At 35.9% G+C, this 12865-nt stretch overlaps 1 protein-coding gene across 1 annotated transcript; it reads left to right on the top strand.

The window, feature by feature from the left end:
- Nucleotides 1–802: 802 nt before the first annotated feature.
- On the top strand, nucleotides 803–1923 carry LOC145819357 (root meristem growth factor 10). The gene is made up of 2 exons (XM_082913341.1): nucleotides 803–947; nucleotides 1342–1923. Exons 1-2 carry the CDS (start codon nucleotides 831–833, stop codon nucleotides 1621–1623), a joined length of 399 nt encoding a protein of 132 aa, XP_082769467.1. The 5' UTR covers nucleotides 803–830; the 3' UTR covers nucleotides 1624–1923.
- The last annotated feature ends 10942 nt before the right edge of the window (nucleotides 1924–12865 follow it).

Below are 12865 nucleotides of genomic sequence, written 5' to 3' on the forward strand. Positions count from 1 at the left end.
ATCAAAATCCTGATCAACTTGATTTTTGTACATGAATAATATATTCAGGAGATACTAAAATTTGAATGAGAAAAAAAAGAATCCTCAAAATACCAAATGCGATTGAAGGAAAACCGCCCTCCTATACAAATTTCATAAATTTTTTATTTAAGTATAACATTACAGAAACAAAGGGGCAAGAGACAAGGTGCTCATACCTAGGACATTTTGAAGTTTCCATAAACCTAAAAAGTGTTCTTACTTTTTTGCCAATAATCTACAATAATCCTAGTAACTAGTAAATTATTCTAGGTAATATAATAAGTTGGGCAATAGCAAGAAACAAGGGACCCTAAAACTCCATACAAAATACAAGGAATGGAGTTCCTTGGTTGAAACAAATTATGGACAGGCTCTTTCTTTCTTGCTTTCCTTGTTTTCTTGTACTTTCCCATACACTCCACCTCCTCTTTCTTCCTCTTATATTACTCATAATTCAATCATAAATCTCTCTTTTGAACTCTCTCTCTCTCTCTTTCTCTCTCTCTCATAGTACATTGACCAGAAAGGTCTGAGTTTGATTCTCTTTCTTTGGTGGGTCTGTGTTTTGGGTCCCAAATTGACTGATATGTGTGAGGAAAGGGACAGAAGGGAGGCCACCCCATACACCTCCATGTTCTTCAAAACAACCTCTTAACTCTTTCAAAATCTGCATTTAATGCTTTGTTTCTTGATATCCCTACAAATATCGCCATTACTACTACTATCATCACTGCTATCACCAATCACCAGACACCAGACAAAAGAGTTTTTGTCATAATCTTCTAATCAATTCTTCAATCTTGCTTAATATGTCAGTCATATCTTCTCTACTTCTGTTTCTCCTATGTAGTTCTCTAGGTGCATGTAACGCTCGGCATCTTGGTGAAATTGGGAAGGATGACAAGAAATTCCTCCTTCCAAACAAGGTTGGTGCAAATTTTTTTCATTTTAATTTCATGTTTTTCTAAGATTTTTATGAAACAATAGAATAATTTGAGTAATATTATATAAATAGAACAGAAAATCAATACATAACGGTGTGATTATGTGAGAATAGAGTTTTCTATTTGATAAATTTATTAGGAACTCTTCTAATTATTTTGGGTTGTGTTGTCCAAACAAGGTTGGTGCAAGTTGTTTATCATTTTAAGTCCTCCTTCTCAAGATTTTCATGAACGGTTAGAATAACTCAATAAAGATAATGTTATACAAACAGGAAAAATTGAACCGAAAATAAATACAAAATCGCGTGATTCTGTACGACTAGGGTTTTCCATTTGATAAATAACTCTTCTAATTGTTTTGTGGTGTATTGTGCAGAATGATGAGAAGGTCAGCCCTGTCAAGACATTAGATGAACCAAAGTTCAAGCAAGCCTTATCAAACCAACTTGTTGGAGAGGGCATGGTGAAGCAAAGTAGGGTTGGAAAAGATGATCATCCCAAGCCTTTAAGTTCAATGGCCAAAGAGCTGGAAGGCCAAACTGGTGAGTCTCATGTTTATGTTTCTTGGCACCTACCTCACAAGAAACAGGGCGAGCCACAACCCGGGTTTAACTTGGACTATGAGCCACCAAAGACTCACCCTCCTGTTCACAATTGAGATGCCTAGCTTCTTCCTTCTTGCCCTTCTCTGTATTCCAAGATGATACCCATTCAGATCTGACATTTAGGAAGTTCTCTAAAGAAACAGGTATCCAGAAAAATATTTAGAAAAATGCTCAGAATTTAGAATGTGGATCATTTCATTTTGGGTGTGACTTGTTTTCTAAATATTTTTTCTGGGTATGTAGTATTGCTGCAGTTCTTGATCAAGGAGCTACTTGTTCTCAGATGTGGCATCTTCGATCATTCCAACCTGCAATATTACCTACAGCAAGAACCTAGGATTATATGACATTGACTAGCTATATATGGCGGTTTATGAGATGTTATTCCTTGCCTCTCCTTTCTAATGTACATTCGATAATGTTTTGAAGAGATTTGAGTATGAAAATATATTTTTCATTATAACTTTAAAGAAATATTGCTTTTTCTTCTTCTTCTTCTTCTTCTTCTTATTATCATCATCATCATCGCCAACATCATAGTATTATTGTTAAGGAAGTTTCATAAAGTGATATAATTGAATTGAACATCTAGTCTAATAGTACATTAGACGTCCAATCCAATTTCAACTTCAGAGAAACCAGCCCTTGAAAAAAAATCATATGATATGCGATTTGCATATGTTTTTACTAGATAAAAGCCGTACTAGTATTGTATGTGGGTTATGTATCTAATAGTTGGTGTAGTTCAAATGGGGAAAATTGTATCTTTAAGATTAATTCATGCCATTACCTGCACCAGGTTTTCAACATTAGTGACAAAGGCAGATGGTTGAATTCATGGCTACATGCAAAACATGCTTGCATATGCATTTATATGTTTACTACATGCCAAAAAGCATTGCACCATTTTAACCCTAATGAAAAGGACTTAGTTTCTCTCTCGTTCAAATATGATTTGGAGGGGGTGATGTTCACCCATTGCAGTGGGCTTATCACTGGTCCACTTCGATAATTCTAACCATTTATCTTGTAAGATTCTTTAAAAAGACCATTCATGTAAATAATTAGATTGATTAGATATGGGTGGCAAGTAAGATTAAGAGTAGGCTATTAATTTTCTTTTGATTCATTTTGTGATTGGAATTAGGAATGGACAAACGTCAGGACGGGTCGACACTACATAGTAAGGGATTTTGTATCTGTTTAAGCCCAGTACGGCCCTAACATCAAGCATCCATCGGGTTATATATATTAAAAAATTAAATTATTCTATAATTAAATTCAATCACACATTATATTTCTTAAATAAATATATTGATATTATTATAAATTTAAAGATTTTGTGTATAAATTAAAGAATTTCTTAAATAAATTCAATCACATATCACTACAAATGTGAGTTTCAATAAAATTAATAAAGATAATATTTATTTTAATGTATTATAAATAAATAAATAATTAATTAATTTAATAGTAGGTCGGGCTGGGCTAGGCTGGGCTGGGTTGAAAGTATAAATCCCAAATCCAATCCTTCATTTTCGAGCTGAAAATGTTGGTCCAGCCTGGTTCTATGGGCTAAAACAACTTTCCCAAACTTTAGAAAAATAGGATTGAGCCGGGCAGGCTGGTCCGTCTCAATTGAAATAGATGGCTATTGATGTTTTATTAACTTGATATTTTGTATGGATAATCTTTTCAGTGAATCGTATCAAATGGGCAGTTTGGTTATCAAAGTAGATCTATTGCTGATAAAAAAAAAAAAAAAAGGGTAGATCTGTGATGATCCTACAATACCATTCAATCTAGTTAGAATCAAGAAATGCTAAGTCCTAATAAAAAAAATGTGGTTCAAATTCAACTAGTCTTTTATAGGACTTATACCTAGAATAAAAATGAATCATGTTTATAATTAAAATTTACAAATATTAAGGGTATATAACATTATTCTATTTATATTGTGACATTGTGGAGATGAAGATGAAGTCATGCACTCAAAGGACAAAAAAGGGTATATGTAAGAAATATTTGTTTATATCTCAATGAGATATCTGCAGATTTTATCCTTGACAAATCTTGGTTTTAGTTTTCTACTAATTGATATTGTTTCAATCTTTAATAATAATCATCACAAAGAGTAAATGAAACTATTGTGATCATGATTTCTTTTGTCATCTTTAATCTAAGTTGAAAACTTGAGTACGGAAGAAGAAATATGTTATGGTAATTAAGATAGTTATATTTAGATACAATAAATTTACAGATACATAATCGATCGCAAAATTAATTATATAGAAAAAATAGAACAATTTAAATGAAATCGTAAATTTTACAATCGATCTCACTAGATGATATACATAACAAGAATTATTTTATATGATTTTGTCAGTATGAATAAGTATACATACTCTTTGGAATGTGATGGTTGAATATTCATAATGATGGAGGCAGTTATCAGTTAGTTTGTTTGCTAAATTTTCGGTTGACAACTACATTTCCACATGGTGCGTGGAATTTTTGTTTCAAAACAATTACTTTTTGTTTTTTTTAAGAGTCAAAAAATTTTGGGAAAATAACATTTTACATTCTTTTATAAGCAAAAAATAATATTTATCTTAATGTCTATTATTTATAGGATAAATTGCACTAACTTCTATTAAAGTAAGTAACGTCTATAATTTTGATATAATTAAATTAAGTTATGAGAAAATAACATTTCAATTCTTTTTTTATAAGAAAAAAATGGTATATATCTTAATGTCTATTATTTATAGAATAAATTAACTTTTTTTAAAGTCTAAAAAAAATACTATAAGTCTTATAATTTTGATATAATATTCATTAAGTTTTCTTAATGTTTTAATTTATATATCATTTATTCCTCTCTTATTTAATAATTCGTAAGTCAAATGAATATAAAAATAATATTATCATCTATTTTGCACTAATATATATATATATATATATATATATATATATATATATATTATTTATTCTTATATTTTCACGTCATTTATATTAGTTCTAATTATTTAACTTTACTAATTGAGAAGCCAGTGTAACTATGTCAAAATTATTGGACTTATTGTATTTTCTCAAAAAGTTAAGATAGGTCAGTGTAATTTACCTTTATTTATATTATAATGTTTTAAAATATTTTACTAACATTTTTTTAATTTCCACTGAGATGATATTTCTCCAAAGGGTATAAAATATAGACGGGTATAAGGAACATTATTTCATATCCCAAATTAATCATTTATCGTCACTCTACGTGTTATTTGGGTAAATATCTTTATAAAATACAAATATGATTTTTTTCACAGTATAAATCATTCAAAATTAAAAATGTTAGATATTTTAAAAATTATTTAAAAAATTTATACAATATATACATGGGTGTGAGTTTTATGTGATTTGAGTTTCATATCCATATAAGTATTATGTAAAATTTTGAATAATTTGTTTTGAAATTTCTAAGTTGTACTTATTCATAAATTCCCTTCACCTATTTATATTATACTTAGGCTTCTTTTGGAAACAAACTATTTTAATAATTTTTTTACTTTTTGTGAAAAGATGTGCACAAAAGAAGAGAGAGTGATGTGCCAACTTATAGTAACTTTTTAACTAAAATATATAGTTGACAAACAAGGCATTAGTCTAAATTATTTTCTTATGCCAAAATACCCTTGATAATAATATTCACATTAACAGTGTAAATATTTTGTGATGTTAACATTTATATTATCAAATATAAATATTCACATCACTAAGTTGCTAATCGTTCAAAAAATATTTATAAAGATAAAATTATTCATAAAATATTTTAAATATAATAATTAAAATTTAGTAGATCAAATCTCTAAATAATAGAATTTATTAAAATATAAAAATAAGTTATAAATTAATTGGAATACAACAAGTATTTGAAAAATAATTTTTTATATATCTCTCAATTTCTAATATTGCTCATTCAAAATGAGGGAGATGGCCCATAATTTTTAGGTACTCAGGGTGTGTTTGGTAACGTTTACGTTTTCAGTTTATATTTACAAAAATTTTATAAACTAGTTTTTGTTTATTTTTAGAAAAACATAAACTACAAACGCGTTTGGTAATTGATAAAATATTTAAAAAAATTTAAAATATAAAAAAGAGTGAGAAATGGCAAGTGGTGGCAAGTGGCGGCGGAAGACGGTGGTGGAAAGCGGTGACGGTGGGTGGTGGGTAGCTGGTGGCGGGTGGGTGGTGGTGGTGGGTGCGTGGGTGACGGTGGCGGGTGGTAGCGAGTGGGTGGTGGTGGTGGTGGCAGCGGGAGGTTGGTGGTGGTGGCAGTTGGGTGGCGGATAGCGGGTGGTGGGGGGTGGTAGCGGGTGAGTGGCGGTGGTGGATGGGTGGATGACGGTGGCGGGTGGCGGGTGGTAGCGAGTGGGTGGTGGTGGTGGTGGTAACGGGTGGTTGGTGGTGGTGGCAAGTGGGTGGCGGATAGGTGGCGGGTGGGTGGTAGTGGCGGCTAGGTGGCAGGTGGTGGTGGTAGGTGGGTGGGTGACGGTGGCGGGTGGTGGGTGGTAGCGAGTGGTGGTGGCAGGTGGGTGGCGGATGGCGAGTGGGTGGTGGTGGTGGGTGGGTAGGTGACGATGGCGGGTGGTGGGTGGTAGCGAGTGGGTGGTGGTGGGTAGTGGTGGCAGGTGGGTGGCGGATGGCGAGTGGTGGCGGGTGGGTGGGTGACGGTGGCAGGTGGTAGCAAGTGGGTGGTTGTGGCGGTGGTGGTGGCAGGTGGTGGTGGCAAGTGGGTGGCGGATGGCGGGTGACGGGTGGTGGTGGTGGTGGTGTTGGTGGTGGGTGGCGGTGGTAGTGGGTGGGTGGGTGGGTGGGTGACGGTGGCGGGTGGTAGGTGGTAGCTAGTGGGTGGCAGGTGGGTGGCGGGTGGGTGGTGGGTGATGGTGGTGGTGGTGGTGGCGGTGGCGACGGCGGCAAGAGGTAGGTGGTGGTGGCGAGTGGGTGGCAGGTGAGTGGTGGCTGGTGGTGGCGGGTGGTGGCTAGTGGTGGCAGGTGGGTGGTGAGTGGTGGTGACAGGTGGTGGTGGTGGGGGTGGGTGGTAGGTAGTGAAGCCGGAAGACGATGGTGGAAAATGGTGGCGGGTGGTGGCTAGTTTTGGGTGATAAAAAAAAAAAAACTCAAAACTCAAAACTCAAAACTCAAAACGAAAACACATTTTTTGTGTTTTTATTTTTTGGCCAAATTTATAAACTGAGACCACTGATTTATAAATCAAAAATTTTACCAAACAAGTTTTTACTTGAGTTTTTTAAATTTTTGTAAATATAAACAGAAAACTAAAAACGTAAGTGTTATCAAACGGCACCTCAATAATTACGAGATAATGATTGAAAAATTGTGAGAGAGGGGAGGACAGGTTTGGTGGTTTTGAAATATTGTTTTACATTACTCCTTTTGTAAATAAATATTAGTTCTTTATTTTATTTTTTATTGTCTTAAAATATTAGTTTCTTTTCAAAAATTAAGTACAAAAATAATATAAATTTCTTATTTTGTCCTTCATTTAAATTCATTAACAACATAAAAAGTATAATTATGATATTGATATTTCCTAAAAAATATACTATCAAATGGTAATTTTAAAAAATTAATTTTTTTAACGTGTAATAATTATACTACCAAATAAAGTTAAATTCTTCAAAGAAAAAAAAAACTATTATTTTAAGATGGAGAGAGTATTTATTACTGAACACTTGTTAAGTTGTCTTCTACCATTTTAATAAAAAAAAATACTCAAAATCACAATTTTAACTAATAAATAACAAGGTGATACAGTATAGTAAGGAGTTGTTTGAAAAAAAAAAAGTCAGATTAATATATTTTTTGATTTTTGATAAAAAGACATAAAATATAAATTAGATGTAAAATAATATAATAGAGAGATTAAAAAGATGATGACCCAAATAAAATAATTTGTTAAAATATAATTTTAGCACATGCTAAACAAAATTTATTGCGTTTGGTAGAGTTTTCTAAATATAATTTGATAATAGAGTTGTATTTTGAATTTGTGAGTTTTGGAATTATAATTTGAGTATGGAAAATTTGTTTGGTAAAAGAATTTTGAAAATAGTTTTAAATTGAGTGAGAAATTTTTGATGTGACATGTAATATTTGATACAAAAACTTATAACTCATAATTAAACATACAACTCAAAATTCTATTTAGAACTCATAATTTTTTTTAAAAAAATTTCAATTTTTTTTATTTAAAATATAAAAAAATAACAAGTACCAATTGTAAATAACAATAAAAAAATGTACTGTTCCGGTCAACCGACCAGATGTCCAGAAGGATGACCGGCTGGACGTCCGGGGGAACGATCGGCTAACCCAAATTTTCCCGCCTTGAACAGAGTTTTCAAAAGTGAGTGTGAAATTAATTTTTGAAAATTCTAAATAAACAACACACTCAAAACATAGGGTAAAAATATGTTTGGAGAATACAACCAAACACAAATTTATCCTAGTACTACTTAGGCTATTTTAATCACAAAAAGACAAAATATACTAAAAAAATCAATAAAATAAAATGTCATATCCAAACTATAATCATTTTATTTTTTCTCTCACAAAAGTCAAAAAAATAAAAAAGTTCATCCCAAACGAGGCTTTTTAGTCCCAGACTAGCCTCGTTTGGAATCAAGCTTTTTTAATAATTTTTTAGCTTTTTCACTAAAATATGATGTAAAAAAAAAAAGAATGTTTATGATGAATTTTTGATTTTTTACGAAAAATGTGCAAAAAATAAGAAAAAAAAAAGAATATTTGATTTTTTTGGTATAAGTTAGTTTTTAAATTTTTTTAATAACTTTTTAGTTTTTAGGCTAAAAAGTGATGTTGTTAAAGGAGGCCAACCCACATTTCAAACGAAAACTTAGTTATGACTCAAAAAATATGAAATTATATCATTTTTTTTCTGTACATATTTAAAGAGTGTGTACTATAGTATTTTTCATTAATTAATATTGCAGTTTAGGGTTGGTTTGGGATGTCCTAAAAAAGTGCACTTTTTGACTTATTGGTGGGTATGGGTTGGGTTTGGGTTGGGTTTGATGTGATGTGTTAGAGAGGTGATGTGATTTAAATAAGATGATGTGACTTAAATAAGATAGTGACTTTTTGACTTTTTGACTTATTTAGTACATGCCAAACTAGCCCTTAGATTCGTTTTTGTTATTATTCTAATATAACCATTGGACTGGTTTAACAATGGTTTTTTTAGTAATTATTTAAAGTTTTGTTTATGATAAAAAAAAGTTGTTGAAAAACTAAAACATTGGGTAAATATTAAAAATAATAATTTTTTATTAGTGAAAAAATTGAGTGTGCTCTTAGTTTTTATTTATTTATTATTATAATTAATTGGACATTAGTTTAATATTTAAAACTATACATTTACTTTGTTATTATGCATGCACAAAATGAATAACATGATTGAATATATATATATATATATATATATTTTTTCAGTTGTGTGAGTGAATTTTCGATCACACTGCCAACTCAGTATTCAGCTGGAGAGCACTGCCAGAATAGATGGCTCCTGTTTGACCTGCAATAGAAAGAGAAGATTCCGGCGGTGGTTCGTCTACCCGGGGTACTCCGACGATCAAGTCAATATATCTCTCAAAGATAATCAATAGTGCAAAACTCACTGTTCAGAATATAAATTGCGTACCTTAGACCCATCGGGGGTGCCTTTCTTTTATAGTTAGCTCAATCATTGTCCCAACAGAAGCCTAGCTTCAATGGACTTTTGTTTAGTGTGTATCCAGGACTCTTCTATAGATAGAGATAAACTCCCTAAGAGCTTTATCTTTATCTAGGCTGAGTTCTCTCATCATTCTAGGACTCTTGTGCCTTATCCGTTCATCTCGGATTCCAATATCTTCGAAGATTACCTCGGCCTTGCCGAGACAATCTCGGCGTCATGACCAGGACACGTGGCACCTCGGCTGACACGCCGGCGTCACCTTGGCCACGTGTTGGTACTCAGAAAATATATCCCCACAACTGCCCTCTTGGTTCTATTACCTCGGCATCCTGAGGTGATGGAACCTATATCAGAACTTCCAGTCAATACATCGATTTAAAGTCTCTCAGCCGAGATCATTATATAGGCCGACATGTCTCTTTAAGGTAAAAAGATTCCAAGATCTCTTTTACGTATATGAGCTGTTGTGCAAAATAACTCAACTGTTTCAACCACGCGTCTTCCTTTTACTGGATCGTACTCCGTACGTGCTTGCAAGTCGTCTCGCGCCTACATGCGCCGTCTGACGCATTCGTTGTTCTAGGCGCATTAATTGCCCTTTTTGCTGCCGTTTCAAGTTTTGACAAAACTTGTTTCTTTCCCCCGTCTTTCCACTTTTCACTTTCGCGTCTGAAGCTTTTTTCTCTTTCTAACTTTTCCTTTCAAGATCCTCCATTGCTCAAGCTTCTAAAGCTCTGCAACTTGCTCCGCCCATTTCTTCCGGCGACGTTCTTGCCAATCTGTTCCGTTGCCACCGTTCTTCTGATTTCGGTGATCTCGACATCAGCTTCTTTTCTCTGGTAAGTCATCGTTCCTCCTGGTTTTAATTCTTGTTGTGCTCCAAGATATTTTGCTTCATCATTAGTCGCCATTGCTGTTTTACTCAAATATTTCATTCATGAATCATGCATCTGAGCGTATTTATTTCACGATTTTGCTCTTTGCCCATGTCTTGAATACTCGCACAGCTCACAACTTTTCTACACTTTTGCCATTGTTCTTGACCTTATACCCTTCGTACTTACAATGTTCTTGATAGTCCATCTTTGTTCTTGATTCTGAAACGCATTCTTGTTTTTATGTTTTCCAGATTTCGCGCCTTCAATTTTCGTTTCCATAGATCTAGGTTTGGGATTTGCTCGTAGAACCCACGATTATTAGGAAAAACTAAAACTATTTCCACAAATTCATACCCAACACATACTTTAGGTTTTTGCCAAAGTCCTAATAACCCTTTCTTAAAGCTCCCTTTTTCTGAAGTCCAGCTCTTCTAATTCAGGCCGTCGTTATGGGTATGTGGAAGTATAGGGTAGATACCCCGAGCAAATTAGAGCACTTTAGGGCAGGAGTTTGACATCCCGGCCGACGTTCATCTGAGGTTGGCTGGGGAGGATGACTCTATCATGCCCACAGCTGATTCCATGCCCCTTCCTATTGTAGCTTTCATCGAGTGCGGACTTCGGCTCCCACTCAATATCATTTTTCGTGAGATCATTCACTACTATAAATTGAACCCAATGCAGCTTGCCATCAACTCCTACTGAGTTATTAATGGCATCATAGCCTTAGCCAAACAAGAAAACGTTAGGGCTACCTTAGCTGATATCCAGTTTTGCTATACCATGTGTGGCCTCAAAAAAGATACGGGCTACGTTTACTACCTCAAGCTGAGATCTACAGAGTACAAAATCATAGCTGACCTCCCAGACTCCAACAAGGGAGCTGGAGACGACTACTTCATTATCTCGGGGAATTAGGAGTTCGCTCCAGATGAGGACCTCCATCTCTACCCTCTTCCTCGAACAGTTTTTGTAGAGGGCAATGGTAAGAGCCATGTGTCCATATTAAATTGTTTGTTTTAAAGTCTTCAGTATTTGTTTCTAATGTCTGCTTTTCTTGCAGCTCTTCCTCAGCCACCAAAGGGCTTCCGTCAGTCTTTCTTTCCCAGCAAAGGCTTGAGGAAACTGTTGGATTTGCCAGTCCTGAAACGAAAGGCCCCTCTTCTACTCAATTTCATTCCTACCTACAAGTCAGCTCTTCCCGACGTCCCCAAGAAGAAGAAGAAAAGCCTTTCTCCGCCTTCCGCTTCAACTCCTCAAGCAGCCTCCTCATCTCGGCCAGATCAAGGATCGACCTCTGATCCGGCTGAGCAGCCGTCTACCTCGGTTCCATATCTGATCCCGATATCCCAGCGCCGTCGACGACGCCGAACAGTTTTTGCTGTTGAAATGGGCCACCAAAAAGCAGTCGCCAAGGATCTTTTGGCCAACATTCTATCCTCTGTTGATGCTCAACCAGCTCCAACACAACCTCCAAAGCCAAAGAAAAAAAGGATAAAGAAGGCTCAGCCAAAGGCAAAGGTGACTCACGTTGACACTGAGGACGCCTTGCCGATCTCCAAACTAGCTGAGAGTGCTAAGTCCCATTCTGTCGCGGAGAAGAGGCCTGCCGAGGCCCAACCATCCGAGTCTACCCGATCGAAGAGGCCGAGGTCATCCGCTACAACCACCTCGGGGTCTTCAAAGCACGATGCCCCTTAGGCCCCCCAAATCACACTGGAAGATAAGCCAGTTAAGGCTAGCGACAGTGCCGATGACATTAACGTCGCCGTCGCCCTTAATACCGCTCTTCTTCTTCTCGACGATCTCGACTGAAACGCCGAGATGAGCGAATATGAGAACTATGCACTGATGCTCCAGTACTTTGTTTAGGTAAGTCTCTTTATTGGGTAATTTTTCTTTCTTTCTCTTTATTACATACTTACAATATTTTCTAATAACTTTTGTTCACTTTCAGGCCATCCAGCATGCTCATTCTTTTTCAGTGAAAGCTTTTGAGAGTCGGCAGGATCTGGCCGACAAGAAGAGAGAGGTCTCCAGTCTGCAAAAGACTAACAAAAATCTACAGTCAAAGATGAAGACTTTGGAGGATCAGGCCGAGGCTGCCATTAAAGCTCAAAACGACGCCGAAGAAAAGGCGGAATCCGCTGAGGCTATCAAGAAGGTCCTTGAGGCCAAAAAGAGAGAGGTCGAGGAAAAGATGGCCCAGGCCCAAAAAGAACCGCAAGAAGCCTTGGCCACGAAGGACGCCGAGCTCCAGGCAGCCGATGAGAAGGGCTACAATGAGGGGGTGACTGATGTCACGGCTGACTATGAAAAGCAGGTGAAGCAGGCATGCAACAAGAGTTTCACCATTGGTTGAACGTCTCTTCTAAAAAAGCTTGAAGTTCCCGAGGACTCGTCCCTCAGGAACGCCGACGTCATTCCTCTTCCATTCCTCCAACTCAATCCGACGGCGAATCCGAGTCCGAGGAGGAGACCTTGGTGAGGAAATCAAAGGAGGCTGCTGGGACCAAGTCCCCTTCTCTGAATGAGCAAGTCCTGGACTTGACTCAAGATGAGGAGGGTACGGAAGTCCCCACGGATGCCACTCCTGAGAAAGCATTATCTGACGTGTCTTTCGCCGACAAGAGCCTTGAT

This window comes from Camellia sinensis, chromosome 2 (assembly GCF_055761805.1).
Source record: "Camellia sinensis isolate YWXY chromosome 2, ASM5576180v1, whole genome shotgun sequence".
In the NCBI taxonomy this organism is placed as follows: domain Eukaryota; kingdom Viridiplantae; phylum Streptophyta; class Magnoliopsida; order Ericales; family Theaceae; genus Camellia; species Camellia sinensis.

What these genes read in the sequence shown, in the direction of transcription:
- LOC145819357 (XM_082913341.1), top strand. Translation starts at nt 831, where the DNA reads ATGTCAGTCATATCTTCTCTACTTCTGTTTCTCCTATGTAGTTCTCTA. An exon ending in AATTCCTCCTTCCAAACAAG is followed by an intron (nt 948 to 1,341) that starts GTTGGTGCAAAT and finishes TGTATTGTGCAG; the next exon opens with AATGATGAGAAGGTCAGCCC.